The sequence below is a fragment of the Saimiri boliviensis genome (genome assembly GCF_048565385.1).
Source record: "Saimiri boliviensis isolate mSaiBol1 chromosome 3 unlocalized genomic scaffold, mSaiBol1.pri SUPER_3_unloc_3, whole genome shotgun sequence".
Taxonomy (NCBI): domain Eukaryota; kingdom Metazoa; phylum Chordata; class Mammalia; order Primates; family Cebidae; genus Saimiri; species Saimiri boliviensis.
The window spans coordinates 278,780-305,942 of NW_027412494.1; the positions used below are offsets into that span (position 1 = coordinate 278,780).

A 27,163-nucleotide genomic window follows, 5' to 3' on the forward strand; every position below is an offset into this window, starting at 1 on the left:
TCCCTTCTCCAAACCAGTCCCTGGCAATTTAGAGTGTAACTACCCCATGAGTTGATAGCTTGATTAAATCCTAGAAGCCCCAGCAACTTGGTGGACACTAACACCTCAAAAAACTGACATTCTTCTGTGCAAAAGAGTTGGGTTTGGAAAGCTGGTTGTGCGTTGACTGGAGAACAATCACATTTTTCTGCAGAGGTTGATGGCTCTTAGTGCCTCAGTTTTCTATTTGTCCTATCTCTGTCATTGCAAATGAAAGCCAATTCTTCTCTAGAAAAAAAAACAAGATGTTATTTGATCACAACCTGATTGAGACTTTGCTTGGATCTTTGTCTCTCCAGGGCAGAAGATTAAATTCTTGTGGTTTTCTTCCCCCAGGAAAATGGACTCAGACTTCCCACAGGCCTTCCGGAAGGAACTCACCTGTGTCATCTGCCTGAACTACCTGGTAGACCCTGTCACCATAGGCTGTGGGCACAGCTTCTGTAGACCCTGCCTCTGCCTTTCCTGGGAAGAAGCCCAAAGTCCTGCCAACTGCCCTATGTGCAGGGAGCCATCACATCAAAAGGATTTCAAAACTAACATTTTTCTGAAGAATTTAGTGACGATTGCCAGGAAAGCCAGTGTCTGGCAATTCCTGAGCTCTGAGACACAAGTATGTGGGACCCATAGGGAAACAAAGAAGATGTTCTGTGCCACGGACAAGAGTCTGCTCTGCTCACTGTGCTCTAACTCTCAGGAGCACGGGGCTCACAAACACTGTCCCATTGAAGGGGCAGCTGAAGAACACCGGGTAAGACACAATGCTGGGATCACCTGCAGGCTGGAGGGTGGAGGAGTTAAAGAGATGAGAAGGGAGATGAGAACCATTGTGGTGATCACTCCATCCTTTACTGAGTGCCAGGTGCTTTTGGAGGTACCAATGATGAAATTTTGAATTCAATATGCAACTATACCTGCCTTCACAAAGCCTGCACCCAAAAAGAGGGTGATTAAGTGAATGTCACTATTACTTTGACTCTACAGTATAACACTAAAGGCATCGAAAAGCTACCAAAACTACAAGAACAAAGAAAATACATTTTGGAAATGTATTTAATCTTACTGGACAAATGACAAAAGCAGGCGGCCAGCATAGTGGAAGGGTGTTTCACTGATCATTACCTAGGTTACAAGAAATCTTCACTCACCAGTTCCCTAAACTGTTATACATCTGAAACCTCAGATTTGAAAATACTGAGGATGAGCAGTGAAAAAACTTGGTTTATTTTCCTCTCTCTAGTCTGTTCATACATTTTAACCCTTGCCTGCGTATCTCACTCAGAGTATGGAATCTATGGTATTTGATTTTCTGTTGCTCACCCTCATAATTCTTTTGCAGGAGAAGCTCTTAAAGCAAATGAGGATTTTATGGGAAAAAATTCAAGAAAATCAGAGAAATCTAAGTGAGGAGGTAAAAACAAGCATCCTCTGGAGTGTAAGTATGAGATCATGTGTCTTCAGGACATGTTTGAGTCAGGCATGCCGAGAACATTTATATTAGCAACTTGAGTTGAAATTCTCATATGCCAGATTTTGTCATATGTTTATTTATAGCCTGGAAAACAACCTGACTGTTCAACATAACAATTGTTCAGGTGTTCTGGAAATGTTTTTCAGATAAGTAAATATATATATGTATATTTACATATATAAATATATATATATGTAAATTCTGAGAGGCCAGTGTGCGCTTAAAATTAATCAGTATTTCAGGCAGAGGTTTCTGTATGAGATGAATTATGTAATACTGATTAAATAATATGTAAATGAGAAATAAAGGCATTTAGCAGTAAATATGATGTTGCTCCTAGGGAAAAAAGTGGGTGGAAACAGTAATTTAAGAACTATGCCTGTGTTAGTGAAATCTGATAGCAAAGGACCCAGACCATGATGCCTGTTTGAGTAGGAGAAAATGTAACATGATGAAAAGCTGAGGAGAAGAAACCAAAATGACGAGGGGAGTGAGAGAACAGTTTGTCAGTATTGGGAGGAGAAACACAATGGAATGGGGATTCATGTTCTTAGAATGGTGAGGTGAGACTGTAGCTTTAGACAGAAGAAGGGAGGAGACAGAGCAGAGGTGGTCAGTTTCAGAGATGGGGGCTACAATGTTTATTGAGATCTTTTTTGTGTGATGACTTCTGACCCTGATTAGAATATACTGACAACATTTACTAAGAATGACTGTTTAGGCTGTGAAGTACAAAGATTTGAGACTACAGACTAATTGAGTAACAAATATATATATATATTGTTGATGATGATTTAACAATCAATGATAAATTTTACTTGTTTTCTAGTGGTATTTCAGATTTGAGAGGACATATATTTAAACATTTAAATCTAAAGGGCTTTTATGCAGGTGTTCAAGAATTGATGAATTATAAACATTTTGAAGGAAGGTCTTTTTTTAGGTTCTGGGGTACATGTGCAGGTCATGGAAGATTGTTGCATAGGTACATTCATGGCAAGGTGGTTTGTTGCCCCCATCCCCCCATCACCTATAACTGACATTTCTCCCCACGTTATCCCTCCTACCTTCCCTCCCACTATTCCCCCCAGCACCCACAATGGACCTCAGTGTGTGAGGCTCCCATCTCTGTGTCCACATGTTCTCATTGTTCAACATCCACCTATGAGTGAGAACATGTGGTGTTTGATTTTCTGTTCTTGTGTCAGTTTTTTGAGAATGATGGTTTCCAGGTTCATCCATGTCCCAACAAAGGACACAAACTCATCATTTCTTATAGCTGCATAGTATTCCATGGTGTATATGTGCTACATTTTCTTTGTCCAGTCTATCATCAATGGGCATTTGGGTTGGTTTCAGGTCTTTGCTATTGTACACAGGGCTGCAATGAACACATGTGTGCATGTGTCTTTATAATAGAATGATTTCTAGTCCTTTAGGTATACACCGAGTAATGAGATTGCTGGGTCAAGTGGAATTTCTATTTCTAGATCCTTGAGGAATTGCCACACTGTCTTCCACAATGGTTGAACTAATTTACACTCCCATCAACAGTGTAAAAGCATTCCTATTTCTCCACATCCTCTCCAGCATCTGTCGTCTCCTGATTTTTTAATGATTGCCATTCTAACTGATGTGAGGTGGTATCTCAATGTGGTTTTGGTTTGCATTTCTCTAATGCCCAGTGATGATGAGCATTTTTCATGTTTCTTGGCCTCACATATATCTTTTGAAATGTATCTGTTCATATCCTTTGCCCACTGTTGGATGGGTTTGTTGGTTTTTTTCCTGTAAATCTATTTTAGTTCTTTGTAAATTCTGGGTATTAGCCCTTTGTCAGATGGGTGGCCTGTGGATATCGCTCTGGTTCTGTGTCTCACTCAGTGGGAGCTGCACTCCAGAGAAGCTTCCTTTCAACCATCCTGGTCTCCACTAAGGAAGATCTTTTTAACTTATCCTAGTGTTTGCAAAGAATGAAAATTAAACGAAGGAAAGGTCAGGATGAATTAGTGGGTTCTGTGAGGTGGAAGTAGACCTGGGTATGTAACCTACAAAATCCATGTCTCTCCAGGCCTATGCACTTCTTCGTGCACAGATGATCAGGGTTGAGTATATGAAGGTGCATCCAGTTCTCCATAAGGAAGAAAAACATTTAGAGAGACTGTGCAAGGAACACCAAGAGATATTTCCACAAATCCAGAGAAGTTGCATCAACATGCATCAAAAGAAGAAGCACTTGAAAGAAATGTATCGGGAACTAATGGAAATGTGTCATAAACCAGATGTGGAGCTGCTCCAGGTAAGAAATGAGGATGTCCCTTGAGACACTTTGTATTAGCTGACATTTACATCTTTGCTTTTCATTGGGTACCAAAGACATACTTCATCTCCTGCATTGATGGTGATAGACATTCCCACCTAGTTATAGAGATAAACTACAACTCCTAACCTAATCATAGAAACAAAGCTTTAGGGAGCTGTGCAGATAGATTTCCACAGAACATTTTCCACCTCAAGCTTTCTTCTCCAGTTCATTTCATTAAAACTCTGGAAGAGAAAACTTTCATGTGAAAATAATATTTTTGTCTATGTTGGATGATACATAGAAATTATGAAGAAACTAACATTTCCTTCTTCCTTTTTTTGGGCAGTCCTAGGTTTGAAATGCCCTTGACTTGAGCCACATTACCCCTCAGGAACTAGCCCTGAAAAAGACCACATTGTAGACAGCTGCAGCAATGCACAGTCACTACTCAACCTTTCTCTCTCACTCAGATCCAGGGTCCTGAATTTATCAGAAACAGATTCTGTCAATTGGTCTTACTGGTATTAATGTGAGAAATGAGAATACATTTTAAAAGACCTGCAGTGATAGTACGTAGTACTTCGAAAGTTTTCAAAACCTAAAGACTAGACAGGTGGAATCTAACAACTTGTGTGTTCATTTGCTTCCTTCTTTTGAGACAGAGTGTTGTTCTGTCACCCAGTCTGAGTGCAGTGGCCTAATCTCAACTCACTGCAACCTCTACCTCCTGTGTTCAAGCAATTCTCCTGCCACACCCTCCCCAGTAGCTGAGACTGCAGGCATGCACCATGACACCCAGTTAATTTTTTTGTATTTTTATCAGAGATGAGGTTTTGCCATGTTGGCCAGGCTAGTCAGGATCTCCTGTCCTCAGGTGATCCATTCACCTTGGCCTCCCAAAGCGTTGGAAATACAGATATGAGTCACTACACCCAGCCAGAATAACAACTTTCTAAAGAAGTATCTTTTTTCTCTCTCTCTTTACAGGATTTGGGAGACATCATGGCAAGGTATGTTTTTGGTCATCATTGCAGGCCGAAGCACAAGGTGTGCTATGAAAAACATCAAGCTGTTTTCAACAAAGTGAAAACATAATTTGTTAACATAATGTGTCAGTGTGATTGTGTGTGTATGTGTGTGTACTCAGGTGTTCGTGTGTTATGTTGAATATGTTTTCTTATGCCCTGTATCAGATTTTAATCTTTTCTTACTTTCCCAAGTGACTCAGGGGGTAATGTTTTGAAGAGTTCAATGCAGAAGTTACTAGGATATAGTTGCCTAATTTTAAGATTCAGAATCATAATTAGAAACAAACTATTTGGTGGCAGATAGAGAGAGAGGCAATTATCTTTCAGTGGTAGTAGGTTAGAAATGGAGTGAATCCTTAGAAAGATTCCCTAAGAGAGCCATAAACCCATCCTAGGATTGTGGAGTTACATGGCAATATCAGAAGTGGGTTTGAATGAAGGATTTCCTGTTGGAATCTATTTCTTAAACACAGACACCAGAAAGGTTAACCAACTGCACCTGCTTCCTTGCAGGAGCGAGTCCTTGCTGCTGCACATGCCCCAGCCTGTGAATCCAGAGTTTACTGCAGGGCCCATCACTGGACTGGTGCACAGGCTCAACCGCTTCCGAGGTGAGTGTCGCCGTCTTGCTGGGATCAACATGTAATGTCTTCAAGTATGGTTTCTATGGGCAGTTTTCCTAGTGTAATGATATTTCATCTGGAAGAAACTAGTTTGTGAATAAGTCTTTATATTTATAGTTTCACTATCATCAAACAGACTAAATTAAAAGCTGGTAAAATGTAATAAGAATCAGCCATATAACATATTACTTAGAAAAACATAAAACATGCAGAATGGCTCCTTAGGACTTAGAAACATTCTCTGACAAAATTTCATGTATACAAGTATTACATGAGGTATACAGAACTGAGTTAATTCAGGACATTTCAACTTCAAATTAAGTGCTGTTAATGATTGTGATTTGGTGACAGTGTTTTTTTTTTTTTTTAAGTAAACTTCAGGTGAAGTTTCATAGCATTTGTAATTTTAATCATGTGCATTTTAATCAACCAAAACACCTATGAGTAACTTAAATAACAATGCAAATCTGAGAATCTGCAAACAATAGGAAAGTGATTTGGTGGTTGATGAGGCCTTAGATAGAACTCCAGGACAGATCATGATCAATCAGGCAGATAAAAGAAGTCTGTGCTGAAATCCAGCATGAAAGTCAGATAATTCCTGCAAGGAATCTGCACTTTCCAGAAGATGGATTCAGATTTTCTCTTTAAGTATGAATTTGCTTACTTAAGTGGCAGATCATATTTCTGGCAAAGTGATAATTTTTTTAGGTGTAAGAATGGCTCCCCACCTCGTCTCCTGTCCCCAGCCTCCTGCTCTTCCCTGACAGGGAAGAGGAAATGCACATATATTTTATTGCCATGGACTTGGATGCAGTGCAAGAGCTTCCAGTTTTTCAGTTGTTATAAGAAGTAGCTGACCAGACTTAGGCATGACAATCCTCCCCTTATATTTTTGAGTTTATAGAAATTGTGGTCCTTGTAGTTTAGCCATGTACTTATGCAGGTATCCTAACACCCTCTGATTCCAACATTTTTCCAGACAAAAGTTGCCTTTTAATCTTGACCTGTGGTTTCTAGTGAGAGTCTCTTTCTTATCTGAACCTAAGAATGTAGAAGCTGCTTTTCGCTGGAACATTCTCTTTTTTCTACAGTGGAAATTTCCTTCAATTATGAAGTAAGCAATCCCATTATCAGCCTGTTTGAGGATGTGAGAAGTTGGATGTTTAGACCTGAACGGGAAGGTGGATCTGTGAATTCTGACAGACCTGACTATTTTGCTGCATGGGGAGCCCAGGGCTTCTCCTCTGGGAAACACTATTGGGAGCTGGATGTGGACGACTCTTGGGACTGGGCTCTGGGTGTCTGTAAGGACTCCCAGATAAGGAATAATGGCACCATGATTACATCTGTGGACATATTTCTTCTTTTATGTGTGAAGGTGAATCATCATTTCCGTCTCTTAACCAGCTTTCCAATGCTTGCTCACTATGTAGAGAAACCTCTGGGCCGGGTTGGTGTGTTTCTGGATTTTGAAAGTGGAAGTCTGAGTTTTTTTAATGTAGCCAAGAATTCCCTCATATGGCGTTACCCGGATGGCTCCTTAAATTTCCCTGTCAGGCCTTTCTTTTACACTGGCCACAGATGATTAAGATAAAGAAAGCTGACTGTTTGGGAACTGCATGTACAAGGGAGTCCTTCACTGTTCAAGCAAAGGAATCATACTGTTCAGGCTTTTTTTCTGTTTTAGTGTCACTTTATTACAGTTAAATAAAAAATATGTAAAATGCAAAATATTTTTGTATGCTTTTCTACAATTAAAATAATCTCTAATGGCCCATTACCTAAAGTGTATATTGTGATTTTCAACTGCTTTGTGAATTTATTGGATGGAATTCTGGAAATATGTGGGTGTGTGATTCCAGCTGAATGATCTCAGGCAGGAACATAATTTGCACACCATGGACAGACAGGATTTTGTACAATGCATTTGCAAGTGTGGGAGCTCCCTCCTATTGATACAATAAAGTCTGCACCTCATCACTTTAGGGGGAACATTTATTTTACACCTAAATTGTCACTGAATCTTTGGGCAAAAATGAGGATTTAACAGGCATGTGTCCTATGGTGACAAAAACACATTCTGAGAAATGCATTATTAAGTGATTTTTATCACTGTGTGAACATCAGAGTGAACTTACAAAAACCTAGATAGAACAGCCATCTGCAGACATGGGCCAAATGGTGCAGCCTGAGGAGCCTTGCTTCTCTGAGAACTTGCCAGCAATGCCTGAGCTAGAACCCAAAAGGTTTAACCCACATTGACTTCTGTAGCTGTTTAAAAAAGCAAACAGCATCACCCAGGGGAAAATAGACAGAGGAGCAGACTGTCTGCTTTAAAATGTGTTTATACTTAAAATTCACACAGATTGTGAATTCTCACTGATAACCTAGACCTGAGACATCATCATCACCTCACGTTACAGTGGGAACACATTAGTGTCAGGAAAAAAGAAAACAAGCCAAAACAAGCAAAACCCAGTTCTGAGAAAAACCCAGATTCTAGTGAGTCAACTGAGTCTGTCTACCTACCACATGGTCATTTTCATGATCACCAATTAAATAGTGGCAACAGATGTTCCACTCCCAGTCTAGCAGATGATCCTGACTGATGTCTGGGGTTCCTCAGTTGGGGCTGTTACCTCGAATATATTCAAAGGGCCTCTTCACGTAGCCACTTGGGCTTGCTCACAGCATGGTAGTTACCTTTCCACAGTGAAGATTCCCACAGAGTCAGGAGAAGTGTTATTATGCTAGAGTAAAACATCAGCTATAGTCACAACACTACACAAAGTAAAGGGACTAGAACATTCAACAGTAGCAGTCTTGAAGTTACATCATAGGAAGAGAATGTGGGATGGAATGTATCTTTAAGAAGTGGACATTGAGGATCTACATCCAGAGACTGTGGTCCTATAAAACATGAGCTCTAAGAAGCCCTTTAGATCTGCCCCAGATTCGTGTAAAAGGGCAATTGACAATTGAGACCAAAAAAGAATTAAATATTCTTTTGGAATTTTTCTTCAAGATTTAGTATCAACTGGACAATCATTATGAAAACAACATGGCAAAACCGTTGAGGAAGATGCACAAGATATTGAAGTAGAGGGAGTGAAGGATGATCCATCTCCTTCAAGATGACCAGAGACAGACCCACTAACTCTAGGACAGTGAGATGAAAAAGGTCAGTGCACCCTTGGCAGGAACCCCTCTGATGTCTCTAAGTGGCTGGAAACTATTAATGTAGGCCTTCTGAGTGCCTTGTACTTTTCAAGATTTCTTGATGGTAAGAGCCACTAACCAGATTTCATAATACATAGAATACCTTCAGCACAGAGGGTGAGAAAGTCTTTCCTTCAAAAGCCAGAAGTTCAGAAACTTGTAGCCACGGCATCCAATGGACCTTACTGTAAGTGTGGACTAAAGAGAGAGAAGCATTGGCTTTAACCTCAGATAAACGCTGTTCCATTCTCACTGCCCTGTGACTCCCATACTCACAAGGGAAGGTGAGGTTAGGTGCTGTGGCTATTCCTTCTTCTGGACTGTAGAAATGTTTGATGCTGACTCAGAGATATGTTCTCTGTTTATTAAAATCTAATGCCTATTAACATTCTGCTGTGAAGGAGATAGGCTGTGTCCTGTCACAGGCCTCTCACCCTGTGCCCATATGTTCCACTCCTCTGGCCCTTCGTGATCCATGATGCCTGCCAGAATCACTGAGATTCTTCTCCACCTCCATCAGTCCTCTGGCCCAGGTCTCAGAACACAGGTCCCTGTCTATCCATTTCTCATTATCTGCCCTTATCCTTCAAATTCACAACATAAGAAAAGTTGGTCATCAAAATATCCTGGAATGGGAAACAAGGGTTTCCTCTTTGGCCTGAGACCCAGCAATGCAGATGCAGGATTCAAAGGTAGGAGGAGGAAGCAAAAGTGGATGCCCTTGAAACTACTCAGTCACATCCTTGTGACATCTGAAAAGGTAAAAGGTATTTGGGGTTAAACAATTGGAACGGAGAAAGAGGACAGTCACGTTCAGGTGTATATGGAGAAAGAGAGATTCTGTCAGTGCCTTACACAAAGTACAACTCTCTTACTTTAATGGGATGTACCCATGCATGTGTCAGAAAAGTAATCCTAGGTGAGAGAAAGCAAAGTCATAGTGAAGAAGGGATCCAGATAAAGAAGGGAACAGGCAACATTTCCTGCACATTTCAAAATGATCATTTCCCGGAATTAGCATGAAGTGTCTGTTGTATATCAGTATCCAAAGTGAAAAAGACAGCTGAGAGTAATATGGTGTCATGGTTTAGAGCAATGTCTTGAAGTTAAACTGCCTCACTTTGATTCCCACACCCACTGCTTATAAGCCTCATTCCCAGAACAAAGTGCCTTTCTCAAAGCAATGTGTGTGGATGTGGACTCCATGGGTGTGTTATGCGTATATTTACATAATATAGTGTTGATATATACACAGTAATTGTGTGTACACACACACACACACACACACACACACACACACACATATCCTGCACCTATATAAAATAATTGGATCAGTACCTTGCAAAATGGTTAAAATTTACTTAAACAAACAGCTATAAGACAGAGAAACTGTAAAGGTAGTTCAGCCAAAAAAAAAAGCAAATAAATGGGAATAAGAGAAATAACAGAAACTTATGAGGAGGCAAGGAAAAAAAGAGCAAATCATTGAGAGAGAACCCAAATTTAAGATAGCAGTAAGTGAAAGTGCCAGAAAAAGCATTTTAAAACCCAAAGAACTATAAATCGTTCTACTATAAAGACACATGCACATGTGTATTCATTGCTGCCCTGTGTACAATAGCAAAGACCTGGAACCAACCCAAATGCTCATCAATGATAGACTGGACAAAGAAAATGTGGCACATATGCACCATGGAATACCACACTGCCATGAAAAACAATGAGTTCATGTCCTTTGTAGGGACTTGGATGAATCTAGAAACCATCATTCTTAGCAAATTGACACAAGAACAGAAAACGAAACACCACATGTTCTCACTCACAGGCGGGTGTTGAACAATGCAAACATGTAACTCAGGGAGAGGAGCATCACACACTGGGGGCAGTTGGGGGAGGCTAGGGGAGGGACAGCAGGGGGTAGGGAGTGTGGGGAGGGATAACATGGGGAGAAATGCCACATATAGTATGCACCTATGCAACAACCCTGCATGATCTGCACATGGACCCTAGAACCTAAAGTACAATTTAAAAAAATTAAAAAATTTAACAAAGTTCTTTAAAACTTCTAGCATTTGCATTAGAAGATTGATTAGAGAAAGGACACATTTGCATATCACCTGGGACGGAGGTTTCATTGGTTCTCACACTCAGGGTTCTAAGATGCCATGATCGTGACATGCAGCAGTCACAGATCTCAAGGATCACTGGAGCTCTCCAACCTGCCTCAAAAGAAAGCAGAAAATGCTGAAGGTCTCGGCTAAGGGATTCACAATCTAGGACTTGGGCTTTAGCCTGTGAATCACCTTCCTCTAAGTTGTCCTCAATTTGTAGAGTTGTGACACAATGCTACTTTTCAGCTCCCAGAACATCTCAAATGACACCACAGGCTGCTCCCCTAGGCTCCTAAGCCTTGCTGTGTCTCCTAGTCTTAGTTTGGAGAGCCATGGTGGTTCCAGTCACCCTCAGAGTATGTGAGGCAGACACCCCAGCCAGTTTATAGTGGAGCCACAGAAAAATGGGAGACTTAACGAGGCTGTGTGAGGACACTGGGAATATGAAGTATAAAGGACTGAACCCATATGTTCTGGCTTCAACATTTTTCCCAATCACCAAGGTGTGCACCCACTCAGGACTCAACTTTCCTTTTGTTCAGTGATGCCTGTCAAATAAGCTTTAAATAAACTTCCATAGATTAGGGAGATCTGGCTCTTAGCTTAACAGGTTCAATGAAGGACTTCACATGACTGATTATCTGTGAGAAATGAACCCTGATTTCCTGGGGTTGAGAATATTATAGATTTTATAATGTCTTCACATTTCAGTCCACATTTATTTTATGAATATGCTCCAAAATTTTATTTGCTTTCTTTTTTTTTGAAGACGTGTTCATATTTCAGTCCACCTTTATTCTGCAAACTATGCTGAAAATTATTTTACTACTTTCTAACTCTCTCTCTCTCACTCTCTCTCTCTCTTTCTGAGACATGGGTATCTCATTTTACTATAAAAATCTGCATTCTCTATCTACTAGATTATTCTTTCAAATGTAAATAGATTTTGTACTATCCATTCCATAAGTAATTTATACTGCCTTTTACTTTGTAATTTACTACACATTGGTTTATTACACTTTGTGTTTCTATAACAGAATTCCTGAGGTTAGGTATTTTGTAATAGAAAGAAGTCAATGCCCACAATCCTGGCTACTGAAAGTCTAAGATTGGGCAGATGGACCTGGTGAGGGACTCTGGTAGAGTTCATTTATTCCAGGAAGTGGAGAAGAAGCAGGCAGGTTCAAAGACATTACGTGGTGAGAGAGAAAGCAAGAGAGAGAAACCAGGAAGACAGATTTTTTTTAAAACAACTTGCTCTCTCAGAAACATAATCATTCCTGCTGAAGCTAAACTTCACAACCCCATCTCACCCCAAAAACATGAAGGCATTCCCATGACCCAAACACCTCGGAGTAGGCCCTACCTCTCAACACTGACAAACTGGAGATCAGTTTCAACATGGGATTTCACAGAAAGGAGCCAAACCATAGAACATATGATAGTTTAAGTGATGGTAGCCTCCTCATTTTAAGTTTTATTTTCTCCTTCCCTATCACTTTATCTTTTTTTAATAAATTGAAGATCCAGGAAAAGTTTCAAAATCAGCACTATGAAATAAAATTTTGTTGTAATTATTTAAAACCTAAACATAATGATATTTTCTTAGACTGTGAATCTGGCATTCAATCTATTTCTTGATTTTGTTGGCATTCGTCACTTAGAATTTTCATTCATTATGTTCTTGGAAACTTCAATGCAACATTTCTTTATATTAGGTCTTTTATTTGTTCATATATTTGTTAGCTGCACATGTAGTATGTATTATGTTCTAAGAATTGCATTAGAAAGTGAGAATATAGTGGCAAATAAGACCAATTCTGGCCTTACCATTTTAGAATGTACAGTTTCATAGTAATATCTACAAATTGAATGAGAATTTGTTGGATATTATGAGGAGCTAGCATAATATTCTTAGAGTGTGTAATAATAACTGTCTGGTCTACAGATGGTGGGAGGAATTTCCTAAAATGCTTTTGTTTGAGGTTTTCTGAAAAGTAATGAATGATTAGGATTTAGAGACATAATCAGCCACATAATTGGATCTACCCATCTAGATCAGACTTCAAGAGAAAACTAAGAGCTCTAATGAGTTCAGTAACTTAGATATTCAGCACTTTATTCTTCTACCCCAACTTAGTTTAAACAGGTGAGTAAAACACATTGTTTACAACACGAATGCCTTGGATAAATTATGTGAAATGCCAGAAACAAGACACAAAGAACCACATATTGTATCATTTGATTTGCACAAAATGTCTACAATGCACAAATCCATAAAGATCTTAGGTATATATACTTATTTGTAGCTCTAACTCTCACTATGCATATAAAAATAGAGACAATTATAAACAAGAGACAAGAATAACACAGAAGAGAGAATTCTCAGATTTTTCTCAAGAACAAAAACAAAGGTTCTCTAATAATTATATATATGGACTGCAATTCTTTCTTTTTCAGATATGGTTGAGCTTCCTTGAAGAGACTACATAGTTAAGTGTGTTGATTAATACCCTGCAATGGAGATTGTATTGCTTAGGTAGAGTATCTTTAAGGTCCCATGTAATTGTTTTAAAAGGTATAAACCTTAAAAACTATTTTGAGTTTGTTTCATTGTCTTTTAGCCACTCAATAATAAATTTTCTGTGTATTCTTTTCCCAGTGTCGTAGAGACTAGAAGCCCAGAACATCTATTTCTTCATAATTCCTGCCAGCAGAATTTTAGATTGTATTCCACAAATACAAGGCATTAACAAAAGCATTGGAGGGGATAACAGAAGCAAGTATCACTCCTGTTCACGTGGGTGCAGCAAAGAATCACATGGGACAGGACATGCATATGACAGACATAAGGTTTTGCTAGTGACTGTGGACATTGTCTATCAAAATACTCCCACTAGTGCTGCAGAAGTCTGAGAAAATCAATGACTACTTCCCATGTTAACTAAACAATTTTGATCTTCTAGAAGTCACTGGCAGATTTCCTTGGCTTTTTCTTCCTAAGATTTTCTATAAAACAGTTATTTTATAAGAGCTGTTTCTAGATTCCTTTATTAAATATCTTTCTGTTTGCTATAGCTACAGTGCTTTCTGTCTTCATGGTCATAGCAAGACTTGTTGAGAAAAAATGTGCAAATGACATACCAATAATACAACATGTTTATAAACAGCAACTTTTAATATAATATGCTATATTTTAATTTCTTATTGGTATCATCATTGATGCCATGCTCTACTTCACATGTCAAAAATATTTTAAATTGGCTATAAATATATATGCTTATATTTAATCTATGAGAAAAAAATGAAATCATTAGCTTAAGAGCATGAATTATTGTCACTTCTAGGAATCACTTAAGGAATAACCATAATAGATTGTTGTAATAATTATGTTTTTTTAATTCACAGGTAGCCTTACTGAAGCATATTCTGACTTTTATTTTCAATGGGCTAAACAAACAAAATTTTATGTCTTGATTTTCTCACTTTCAGTTTGTAATACATATTTAATTTCCATAGTCACTGGGTAACTATAACATGGAAAACACAATATTTCTAAAATTAGCTATTTGTGTTTAATATCATTCATTAAATAAAATGTAGTTTTTAAAAGAATTGCCTCTGATGGCAGTGGTGGCCTATCTGGAGCAGCCTCTGTGGGGGTGCCAGCTGCAGTGGGGGAGGCACAGCCAGGGATGCACACTCCATGGAGCCAGCGGGAGCCAGGAACAGGTGGGAAGCCTGCCCCCTGCTGAGTTGGTAAGGCAGAAGAGCTAGGCTCAGGGACACAGCTGCAGCTATCCAGCTGCAGCTCCAGACTCAGGATCCCTGCACTCTTGGGGACCAGGAAGCGCCTCTCCCCCAAGTGGCTCAGATGTCTCTGTTCTTACTCCCTGGACTCTGCCTTTCCCTTGGCACCTGCAATAATTTTGGAGGAAAGCTGTGGTCAAGCCCGAGTGCTGTTGCAACCCAGCCAGTTGTGCACATACTAAAGACAGCACTGACAATATCCCCCACCACTGCCTTGGTGTCTTCCAGATTTGGGGTGCCAAGGAGCACAGGAGGGAGACTGGAAGGGGCTAATGGCAGCTTGGCACAGGGTTGCAAGTTCTCCTCTGTGAAAACAGAGTGGTTGAGTTGTACTGAATGCAGATGGTGGCAGGCAGACAGGTTCTTGGGCACAAAGGGTGGGTCCCTGTTGAAACTCAACCTTCAAGCCAGGGATGGGTTACCAGTTCCAGGTGGAGTCTGTGGCTTGGAGTGAGAACTTATGGTGCTTTTTTTGGCTCATCCACGGCCACCTATTGATCAATCAGCACTCAATTCCTCCCTTCTGAGCATATAAAAACCCCAGACTCAGCCAGACTCACACAGACATCGGTACTACCAGCCGCAAGAAAGAGTTACTCACTTTAGATCTCTGGTGAGCTGTTTTGTTGCTCAGTGAAGCTTCTCTCTGTCATGCTCACCTTCCAGTTTTCCACTCATTCTACTTGGACGTTGAACAAAAACTCAGGACCTGCCAAATGATGGGACTGAAAGAGCTATAACACAAACGGGGATGAAACATGGCCCGTACTCATCACTAAAAGGAGAGAAGAGAGAAGAGCAGTGGCCCTTTTGGAAGCCTAGATCTAGGTGCTCCCCAAGCCAGGGCTGACACTCTTTGAGGCTCTGCAGTGTCTGGTGTCTCCAAGCTGCCTGGCACCCACAGTGGAAGATAATTTTAATACACCTGGTCCAGCCACAGCCTCACTGGGTGCCAGCACCTGTGCCAGGGCCTAGAGCTGCCCACTTTACCACAGCTGGCACACCTGGCTGTGAGCAGTGGCCAGAACCCACACTGGCTTACACACACCTCACTGCTCTATGCCTTGCTCACTCTTGGCAGGCACAGAATCTGAGCTGCTAGCATGAGCCAAGCACAGCCTGCTGGGCCTAGTGGATGGAACCAGCCCCGTGACCTGAAAAGAGCTCAAGCAAAGATGCTACCGGCCACAGATGGAAAGGTGGCTGGTTCTGAGCTGGAAAAGTGACACCCTAAGGATCCTGTGACCCTTCCATCATATTTTCTACTTTGAACTCGAGAAAAAATATGTAAAATTAAAAGTCCAGTATTAAAGGTAACTGATTCCATATTTCTGTTAATATCTACAACTGTTATTTAAAATCTGTTCTAAATTTTTAAATTATACCTTGACATTGTTCAATTTTATGTTTATAATTAGGATATGCTTTAAATTATTTACTTTGGCTTTCAAGGAAATTTAAATATTACACAGAAATGTGACACTAATAAAAAACAAATATGCTTTCAGAGTAGTTTGATTATTTAGGACACAGGACTATTTAATTATTCTAGTCTCCTAGATAGCAGCTCAATATATTTTTCATACTTTACTGCACCATTCTGTGATACATAAAATGTAAAACTAAAGATATATATTAAATTGTACCTGAGACTATTTTATTTCATTTGATGTATTAATAAAAATTCAGGTTAGTGTATACATGACTATTTTAAGCAACATGAATATGTTTCCATTGTTAATGTTTTTGCAATATAATACATAAGTTGTATAGTTCTCTATGTGTACAGATATAAGTTCAATGTGAGCATTAAATGTCAAATTGTATTTTATTTAACTCATATAATTAAATTTCATGGTAAGGTGTTGAGGTATTATCTGATGATAAATATTAAAATAAATATTAAAATATTAAACAATTTTCTTTGAAAAGTGTTTAAATAATTTTTAAAAATAGCATGCTCTTCTTGTCTGTAAATGCTATGGAAATTTAAAGTTATCTTTTTATGTCTAAATGTTCAAAGACCCTCAAATTAACAATCAATTTAAAATTTGTAGTTTTCTTGAAGGTTTTAGTAGCAGGCAACTTTTATAAAATGTAGAATGTGAATTGAAGATTTATGTGTCTGTAAAACTCATTATGGAAATAGGTTCATAGTGTTCCATCAGAAAACAGCACCTGCTTTTGTTTAAGTTCTATTTTGTGAGAAAACAAATTTAATCTATTGCAGAACTAATCCAGTTACATGCATTTTGTGAAATATAATACATAAAAACAAATTATGGAAAATTTTGACTCAGATATTCCTGTTTCTGTAAAGCTTTGCCTTTCATTCTCAACCAAATATGTTGCTGATATCATGCTTATCAAAAAACATAATGTTTCATGAAGTTTGTATCTTAAAAAGAAACTTTACAATTGTTATTTTTTTTACTTTTATTTTGAAAAACATTTTATAAACTTAAGGAGATGATAATCTGAATGTAATTTACAGGATAATGCACCACATTAAAAGTAGAGGGAAGAAAGTGAAAAATATATTCAATAAACCAACTTGCAATTCTGGATTGTTCCTAAATATAGTAAGCTTTTGTAGCCAAATAAAAATTGATGGACATAACTTTTTTTAAATCAAACCCTACTCTATATAGAAATCTGAGGTTTTAGAGACTAGAGAAAACCATATATAACAGACAGAATTTTAAAGAATAAATGAGACATTTTCTTTGCGTGGCCTGAGCTATATTTAGTGTTTAAAATATGCATATGTAATATTATCTCTTAAATTATTAATTTGCACATAGACATATACATTATACAAAAATAGGTTCAAATGTTTTTCTCAATTTAAATGAAGGACTTTTTAGGGCTAGAATAATATTTTAGATTAAATCATTGATATCTTTCTAATGACAACATGTCATACTGGTTCATTTTTAGCGTTTTGCAAACATGTTCTTTTAAAATTTTCCAAATGCACATATGAAGTAGAGATTACAATGAACCTCCATGCAACAATTTCCCAACTATCAGTGCTTTCTTCTGTAGTAACAGATGATCTACTAATCTCATCTTAACATCTATATTAGCTTTGACATTGATTCTGAAACCACAATGTGGGATAAAGTTTCCATCTCAGTTTTGAAGCAGATGAGAAAAGCATGGCCAAACCACAATGAAGCTCTTCAAGTTTCTCTGCAAAATGGTACAAATCAATTTTTCTTACTTTTTTTGGCCAAAGCCGGTTGCCAAAGGTGGCCAGGTTCAGCTCAGTAGGCGTGGAAGTCTTCTCCCTCAGTGAAGCACTGCAAGTCCTGTGGCAATGGTTGGGATGTATTAATTATTTTCCAGGGAGCATAGTGAATAAATTATAAATTTGTCAGTTGACTTGAACAAGAGTAACGTTATTTTTTGGAGTCTTCCTATCCAAGGGTATAGCATTTATTTTCAATTTGTTCAAATCCACTTTGTGTGTCTTGGGAAGTTTTCTTACTTATGTAGCAAAACAACAACAACAACAACAACAACAACAAAAATGCTTTTGTTACATATACTGTTTAGATAACTTCTCATTATTATTATTATTATTATTATTATTATTATTATTTTGTTTTTTTGAGACAGAGTTTCACTCTTGTTACCCAGGCTGGAGTGCAATGGCATGATCTCGGCTCACTGAAACCTCTGCCTCCTGGGTTTAAGTAATTCTCCTGCCTCAGCCTCCCGAGTAGCTGGGACTACAGGCTGTGCCACCATGCCCAGCTAATTTTTGTATTTTTAGTAGAGATGGGTTTTTACCATGTTGACCAGGATGATCTTGATCTCTTGACCTCGTGATCCACCCGCCTCAGCCTCCCAAAGTGCTGGGATTATAGGCATGAGCCACTGCACCTGGCCTCCTTTTTATTATGTCAGATAGAACTTATGATTGTCTTTTGAATTTAAACCATTTTTATTTTATTGTTTTTATTAACTTAATTGCAGCAGATTTTTTATAAACAACAAGCAGTGTGAGAGGCAATATAAAATGTGCAAATAAGTAAATATGTGTTCATGTTCTTAAGCAGCTCATAATTACAAAAGACATAAGATATATCTAGTTAGTGACACTTTTAATACTACTTAAAATAGTAGGTAACAAATATATAAAATGGTTTGACTATGAATGTGATTGATTTAGACATATGTTCCTCTGTGGAGCAATGTATTTAATTGAGCTAAGTAGATTAACAGTGTGTGGCTCTTTATTATTCCCTAAATACCTCTCATGAACTACAAAATAGTATTCAATAATATAAATACATATGTGAAAAAACATTTTTCTGACCAGTGGCATACTTACAGAGTTTTAAATAAATATGGGATATATGGGATATATACAGGATGCTGTGGAACAATAAAAATTTGATTAAATTATTTTGTCATCGAGGCTAAAGTTTAGTGCTAAATATTTTATTTTAAATTATCTGAAGATAAGAATTTAATAATATTGGACACTGTTAGAGTAGATCTCAATCATTGGCACTAAAATACTTACCTCTGTCTGCTGAACTCTGAAATCTTACCAGTATTACTTTTCTTGTAAGGTACAGCTTAGGGAAGATTGGCCCCATTGCCATGCAAAGAGAGGTAAAGTGAGATTCTACTCAAAGCAACCTTGAATTTGAAACTGGGTCTTCCACTGTTTCAAAGCTGAACTGTAGGTCCAAATGTGTACATATTTGGACATCATTATCTTCATCAGAATCCTCAGGCATGTGTCCTCAAGGGCTTGTATGTCGGCAGTACTCAGTATAAAGTTATTTCTCATTATGGCAAATAATAATTAATTTGCCAGTAATAATAATTCATTATCAAGATAAAGTTATTTATCATTATGGCAAGGACAAATTTAGAAGACTTACTAAATTTACTTCTTTGTTTCCCCAGCTGGAAACAGTCAATAGCTACTGATATCACCAGTGTGATACCTTGGCTGAGTACCTTGGCTGTGTTAACTGCTTTGACTCAACATGCAGCAGAGGTATTGGTGTACTGCACCTCGAGATGCTGAAATATGGCTGAAGTCCAGGGTCTCTGGCCTAGGCCATCCACTGAGGTCATCCCATGCGGCATCAGCCACTGGTTCCGATGAACCCACCATCACTACACTTCTCATCAATCACCAGTCACTAGACTGAGAATTGTGTGAAAGCTGGGATCCTATTTTACTCACCTCTGTGATCACGGTTCTTAGCTAAGGGCCCAGCACAGAGAGGCCTCTCAGCAGTGTTCATCCATGACTGAATAAAATTGATTAGAAACCTCCGACTCTTTCACCTACATTTCTGTTCCCTATGTCTTGTGAGGATGCTCTTTCTCTCAGAAGGCTGCAAATCCCCTTCCCTAAAGAGGCGCCTGCCCTACACCATCGCGGCCCCAGGATCCTCTCCTGTGGGAGCTTGAAGGAAGACAAGCCTGTTCTGAATTTTTTTTGTTTTTGGAGGTGGAGTGTCGCTCTAGTTACCCAGGCTGGAGTGCAATGGCATGATCTCAGCTCACTGCAACCTCTGCCTCCTGGGTTCAAGCAATTCTCCTGCCTCAGCCTCCCGAGTAGCTGGGACTACAGGTGCACACCACAATACCCAGCTAATTTTTTTGTATTTTCAGTAGAAATGGTCTACCATTTCATGTTGACCAGGATAGTCTCAATCTCTTGATCTTGTGATCCACCCACCTCGGCCTCACAAAGTGCTCAGATTATAGGCGTGAGCCACTGCACCCAGCCAATCTGAAAATGTTCTCTTACACCTCCCCCTGTCATTAGGAGCAATGTCCTCTGACATACCCTCCCATCTTCCAGGCTGCCACAACACCTCAGTTGGGTAGAACTACCGTATCTTGTTGAAATGATCTGTGTGTGTTCTTCCACTCACTGGCTTGTGTTTTTTTAGAGACATTAAATACTTGAATCACCAGTGCTTAGCCAATATAAAGAAAAGTAAATAATAAATATTTATGGGAAACTTCCCTCAACTGAAGATGCAGAAGAATAGTATAAGTATCACTGTTTCATATACAAGCAAGGGACACTTACTCTGGCACCTGACCCAGGACAGAGCTGTTTGATTAAGAATGAACATCTCCAACCTTTCTCCAAGCACGGTTATTCCCTCTAACCCACACTGACCTGAAGAGCATCCACTGCTACGGCAGCCCCGAGGTCGAGGCTCCTGGGTCTGGGGTGGGGGCTCACGGTCACATCCTCCCGCTCCTGGAGTTGAAGCTGCCCCTCACTATAAACCAGCTCTCATCTACCCTATGCCTCTGGCCAGAGGCAGGAGATTCCCGTGGAGTAAGTTTCCCAGTCCCCACTGCTCAGCTCATGCTGCTCCTTGAGAATTTAAATGATCACAGGCAGTGCCCATTTCCCTTCAGGCTTCTGTCCCAGTTTTCCCTTATTCTCCCATTCTTTGGTTTTCATCTACCAATGGCTTGTCCTTTGGGGATTATTCTCATCCCCTAAACCTGCTGAGTTTCTTTATTCCACCTGTTCCCTGATCTCTGGGATTCCAGTGTGTAGACTCAGCTCAGCCTTCTGCAGGAGACACACAGAGTCAGGTCTCAGCTGAAGGTCCCAGGCAGTATTGAAAACCATCTCAATTCCTCAGAGATGCAGAGAAAACAGAGCAGGAAGTGACCTCGGAGAGGTACAAAAAGCCCCTACAATGCCGATGAGGAACCTGAAGCCCAGAAAGACTGAGACTCTCCCAGGCTCCCTCCCTCACCACTTGGTGGCAGCAGATCCCACACAAGCCTTGGCCTCAGCCTCCCTGCGCAGAGCAGGTAACTCACCCTCCAGAAGCTCACTGCTGCCTTTCAGAAACTTTAGATGAAAAACAGCAATGTCCACGGTGAAAACAAAAAGAGTAAAAGCCCCTTTCTTTGGACAAACCCTTTATCACAGTTCTATAGTCCTGGTGTTTATACTCGGTCAGCTGTCATTCACTAGCTGCTAGATTGGGGCAGGGAGCACGTAGGATTGAATAGCGTTTCACACAACCCTGCTTTCCCGGCCTGGGATCTCAGCTCCTCCATTCTTCTTCAAAAACTTTCTTCTGCTCTAACTGCTGGAGAGTCCAGGCCCTCATGTGAGTCATTTCTCCATGAAGATCCCTGTTATTTTCTTCCTCTCCTGGAGATAGAGAGGGCAGAGATTGGTTCTGGGACTCCACAGTCTTAGGTTTTCTCCTAAGCCAGCCAGGGCAGCTGAAAGGAATCATGACTGCGAGAGATCAGGACAGTGAAGAGGAGCACGGGCTCACAAGGACAGCCCCTCGTGGAGATGGTCAGGACTGTGACACAGGCAATATCTGACCAATTCTGCTGGGATGATGCAACAAGGATTAAGTGGAGGATGCCGCCACGAGGAGAAAGGGGAAGAACCAAAAGAGTGGGGGAAGAAGAAAAATAAAATGTTTTCAATAACAATAGAAAAATATGCAGAGCCCAGAGACAAAGCCCCCTGTCACGGAGGGTTAGTTCCAGGCTGAGGAGCCCAATCAAGAAATTCCTGCTGGACTTTGCTCAGCCCCATTTCAAAATGGTTTTGGATCAGTGACTTTGTTCCCTCCACTTTCCCTCTTTTTGAACAAGAATCACTAGCGTCGTTACTCTGTGACTGTCCCACCAGTGCACATTGAGGACAGATAAGCTGTTGGTTCAGTTTCACAGGTCAACAGAGGTAAGGGAATTATATCAAGGATCTGTATTTGGGCCAGGCACGGTGGCTCATGCCTGTAATCCTAGCACTTTGAGAGGCCTAGGGGGATGGATCCCCTGAGGTCAGGAGTTTCAGACTAGCCTGGTTAACAGGGCAAAACCCCTTCTCTACTAAAAATACAAAACAATTAGCTGAATCCAGTGGTGCATGCCTGTAATCTCAGCTACTCAAGAGGCTGAGGCAGGAGAATCGCTTGAACCCAGGAGGCAGAAGTTGCAGTAAGCCAAGATCACACCCCTGCACTCCAGCATGGGTCACAGACCAAGACTCACTTTCAAAAAAAAAAAAAAAACAAAAAAGAATCCGTACTTAATGGACACCCTCAGAAGCCTCATTCACACTTGGTGTAGATGATTTAAATGAGATTTTAAAATTTTGATCAGATTAGAGCTACATGACATTTTTCACTTTGAACTAATGCATTCATAACACGAAACTTGGAAACCTTAGGTGAAAGGGTGAATGTATTTTGCATCTGTGAGGGATGTGAATGTCTGGGGAATAGAAGTTAAACTGTGATAGGCAGAATTTCTAAAATGGTCTCCAAACATGCTGTACCCTTATCTCTGGAACCTGTTAAGCTGATAAGACATTCCTGTGATTACATTGTTACATGGCAGTCATATGACTTTAAAGAGTGATATGGTTTGGCTCTGTGTCCCCACCGAAATCTCATGTTGAATTATAATCCTGAGTGTTAGAGGTGGGACCTGGCAGGAGGTTATTGGATCATGGGGAAGGTTTCTAATGGCTCAGCACCATCCCCCAAGTGCCATTGCATGAGAGTTTCCATGAGATCTAGTTGCTTAAAAGTATGTAGCACTTCCCCCCACTCCTCTCTCTCTCTCTCCCCCATTGGCCATGTGAAGATCGTGCCTGCTTCCACTTCCACCATGACTGTAAGTTTCCTGAGGCCTCCCCAGAAGCAGAAGCCTGCACAGCCCAAAGAACCATGATCTGATTAGACTTCTTTCTTTATAAATCACCCAGGTCATTAATTATACACTGCAAGAACAGACTAATACAAAGGCTGTGCTTTCCTGAGTGCACCAGATCTAATCACATCACTCCCTCAGTGTCAGAGATTTCTCTAGTGGGTAGGAAAAGAAAAAGTCAGAGAGAGGATAGGAGCTGCAGAAGAATTCCATGGGCTGTTGTTGGTTGGAAGATGGGAAAAGTGAGAAAGAATGCAGGTGGCCTCTGGAGTCAGGGTGTCTCCTGGCTGAGAGCCAGGAGCACTGAAAAAGGGATCTCAGTCCTCCACCCACAAGAAGAGGAATTCTGCCGATACATCTGTAGTAAACTTGGAAGCCTGATCTCTGGATGAAAAACACAAGGCAGCCCATAACTGGATTTCAGCCTCCTAAGACCCTGATCAGAGAACCCAATCTTTCCTGATTTCTGTGGTTTCAAACCACTAACTTGTTATAATGCGTTAATAGGTAGCAACAGAAAACTAGTTACAGGTGCCTATCTGTACTCTTTTTATATTTTCACATACATGTATGCTAATCCCTATAGGCACAAAAAAGAAAAAAAAAAAGCAAGGGACTACATTAAAATGTTATACTTACCTTTGTGGGAGTACTGTAAGGGCTGTTTCAGAGCCCGTGCAACTAGAAGAAGATAATGAAGGGCATTTCAGGCAGGTGAGAAGTGTCTTTTCCATGTTACCAATCCAAATTCTGAAAGAAAAAAAGATGGTAAAATATTTAACTCCCAGCCAGGTATGGTGGCTCATGCATGTAATTCCAGTATTTTGGGAGGCTAAGGTGCGTGGATCACCTGAGGTTTGTAGTTGGAGAGCAGCCTGACCAACATGGAGAAACTCTTTGTCTACTAAAAATACAAAATTTGCCGGGCGTGGTGCTGCATGCCTGTAATCCCAGCCAACTCAAAAGGCTGAGGCACAAGAATCACTTGCACCCTAGAGGTAGAAGTTGCAGTTAGCTGAGATTGCACATAGCACTCCAGCATGAAGGCTCATGCCTCCAATCCCAACACTTTGGGAGGCTGAGGAGGGCAGATCACCTGAGGTTGGGAGTTCAAGACCAGCCTTACCGATATGGAGAAACCCTGTCTCCACTAAAAATAGAAAATTAGCTTGGCATGGTGCTGCATGCCTGTAATCCCAGGTACTCAGGAGGCTGAGGCAGGAGCATTGCTTGAACCCAGGAGGCAGAGGTTGCAGTGAGCTGAGATCATGCCATTGCACTCCAGCCAGCACAACAAGAGTGAAACTCCGGCTCAAAAACAAACAAATGTAACTCTGCATAACATTATCTGCAAATTCATCATCTACATTTCTAATAGAAGGATTTTTTTTTTTTTTTTTTTTTTAGCGCTTTCACTTGTGCCCACTGGACAAGGTTTGATTGCAACTATCTGCTACCAGCATAGACGAACCAATTCAAGGAGAGCAATAAATGAGACTAACTACTAAGTTCCCATAAAGAAAGTCCTTAAGAATAAAATATTTCCTCTAGTTGACACAAGATTAAGACAATGGTCCATTACATAAAATCCCAATCTAATAAAAGCTGAAATGTAATGTTGTCTGTTTCCCAAATTTTAATTTTGTTCAGGCTCTGTCATGGTGACCAGAGATTGGAAAATGACTGCAAAGAGCCTCTGGGGAATCTAGGGAGGGAAGAAAGGTAGTCTGTATTCTAAGAGGGGACTGAGGTGATGGCTACAAAATTCTACATATCTACGGAAATTATTCAATTCTACATTTGTGATTACTGACTTTCATTACAAGTAACTTGTTCAATAAAATTTCTGGTTTCTACTCCAACCTGCAAGGAGCCAGGAGGTCACCACTTGTCCTTACAACTAGAAAAAAGCTGAACAAACTGAAAATTATCAAATCTTATTAGCGGGCCTAGAAGAGAGGTCACAGGGCAAATTGCCATGCTGAAAACAAGACAGACAGGCAAATACAAGGAACAGAAGCTGCTGAAGCCAGCACTTAAATGGTACTGACAGATTACTAGAAACTGAGGGTGGCCTTCCTTGAGCATTCAAAACTCCTTGGGGCCCAGATTTAGTGGGGATCTCACATTTTTCAAAGTTTTATCACCTGGAGCCCAACCAGGTTCTCATAGTAAAGATCAGAAGAAAAATGCCCACAGAACTGACACTGCTGACTTCAGCACTAATTATAAAGCTACAGTAACCAAACAGTGTGGAAATTGGTGAAGAAAGAAAAAAAGCAGACAAATAGGTCACTAGAAAAGAATACAGAGCTCAGAAATAGACTAACCTTTGAGAAAGGCACAAAGGCAATTTAACAGGCAAAGGATAGTCTTTTCAACAAATGGTGCTAGAATGACTAGATATTCACATGTAAAAAATAAATAAATCTAGACACAGATTTTACACCTTTCACAAAATGGATCTTACACTTCAATGCAAGGTACAAAACTGTAAGACTCCTAGAGGATAACATAGGGGAACATCTAGGTGACCTTGGGTATAGTGATGACTTCTCAGATACAGTGTCAAAAGCACAACCCAGGAAAGAAAAAATTGATCAGTTGGACTTCATTAAAATTAAAAACTTCTGCTCTGGGAAAGACATTGTTAAGAAAATGAATAAACAAGTGATAAACTGGGAAAAAATATTGGCAAAATACAGCTCTGATGAAAGACTGGTGTCCAAAATACATAAAGGACTCTTAAAACTCAATAATAATAAAGCAAACAACCCAATTTAAAAATGGGCAGAAGATCTGGATACTCCACCTGAAAAGACATATGGATGGCAAATAAGCATATGAAAAAGATGCTCAAAATCATGTGTCACTAGGAAATTGCATATTAAACCAAAGAGATGCCACTACACTATAATATATACCTAATAGAATGGCTCAAATCCAAACAAGTGACAATACCAAAGGCTGCCAAAGTTGCAGAGCAGCGGGAACTCTCATTCACTGCTAGTGGAAATGCCAAATGCTAGTCACTTTGGAAAACAGTTTGGCAGGTGTTTTTGTTTTGTTTTGTTTTGTTTTTGCTTTTGTTTTTTGCAAAGCTAAAAATAGCCTTGCCACATAATCCTGCAAATAGCAGTTTTAGGTATTTACCACAGTAATGTGAAAACATGTTCACTCAAAAACTTGCATCCAGGTATTTACAACAGTTTTCTCATACTTGTCAAAAACTGGAAATAACCAAAATGTCCTTTACTAAGTTAATGGCTAAACAAACTGTGGTATATCTGTGCAACACAATATGATTCCGTTATAAAAAGAAATGAGCTATCAGGCCATGAAATGACATGGAGGAACTTTAAATACATAATGCTAGGAAGAAACGAGTCTAAAAACTCTACATACTGTATGATTCCAACACTAGGACATTCCAGGAGAGTCAAAATGGTAGAGATAGTAAAATGATCAGTGATTGCCAAACGTGGAGGAGGGATGAATTGGTTGAACACAAGGAGGGTTTCAGTAGTGAAACTCTTCTGTGTGATACTGTACTGAGGATTCATGACACTAGGTAATTGTGAAAACCCACAGAACTATAAAACTCAAAGAATGAACCCTAACGTAAACTATGGAGTTTAATTAATAATAACATACCAATATTGATTGATCAATTGTAAACATCTATCACACTAATGCAAGATACTAATGATAGAGGAAATTGTGTTCCAGAGGACAAGAGAGAATAGGGGAATTCCCTGTGCTATCAGCTCAATTTATCTGTAAACCTAAAAGTACTCTAAAAAATAATATCTATTAAATTTTATTAAAATTCTGACATGACAGCCTCAAATCAAAAT

At 39.7% G+C, this 27,163-nt stretch overlaps 1 protein-coding gene across 1 annotated transcript; it reads left to right on the forward strand.

Annotated features, from left to right (window-relative positions):
• Nucleotides 1–379: 379 nt before the first annotated feature.
• LOC141583119 (tripartite motif-containing protein 43-like) lies at nucleotides 380–7,177 on the forward strand. The gene is made up of 6 exons (XM_074392492.1): nucleotides 380–790; nucleotides 1,379–1,474; nucleotides 3,582–3,809; nucleotides 4,803–4,825; nucleotides 5,357–5,454; nucleotides 6,561–7,177. Exons 1-6 carry the CDS (start codon nucleotides 380–382, stop codon nucleotides 7,052–7,054), a joined length of 1,350 nt encoding a protein of 449 aa, XP_074248593.1. The 3' UTR covers nucleotides 7,055–7,177.
• The last annotated feature ends 19,986 nt before the right edge of the window (nucleotides 7,178–27,163 follow it).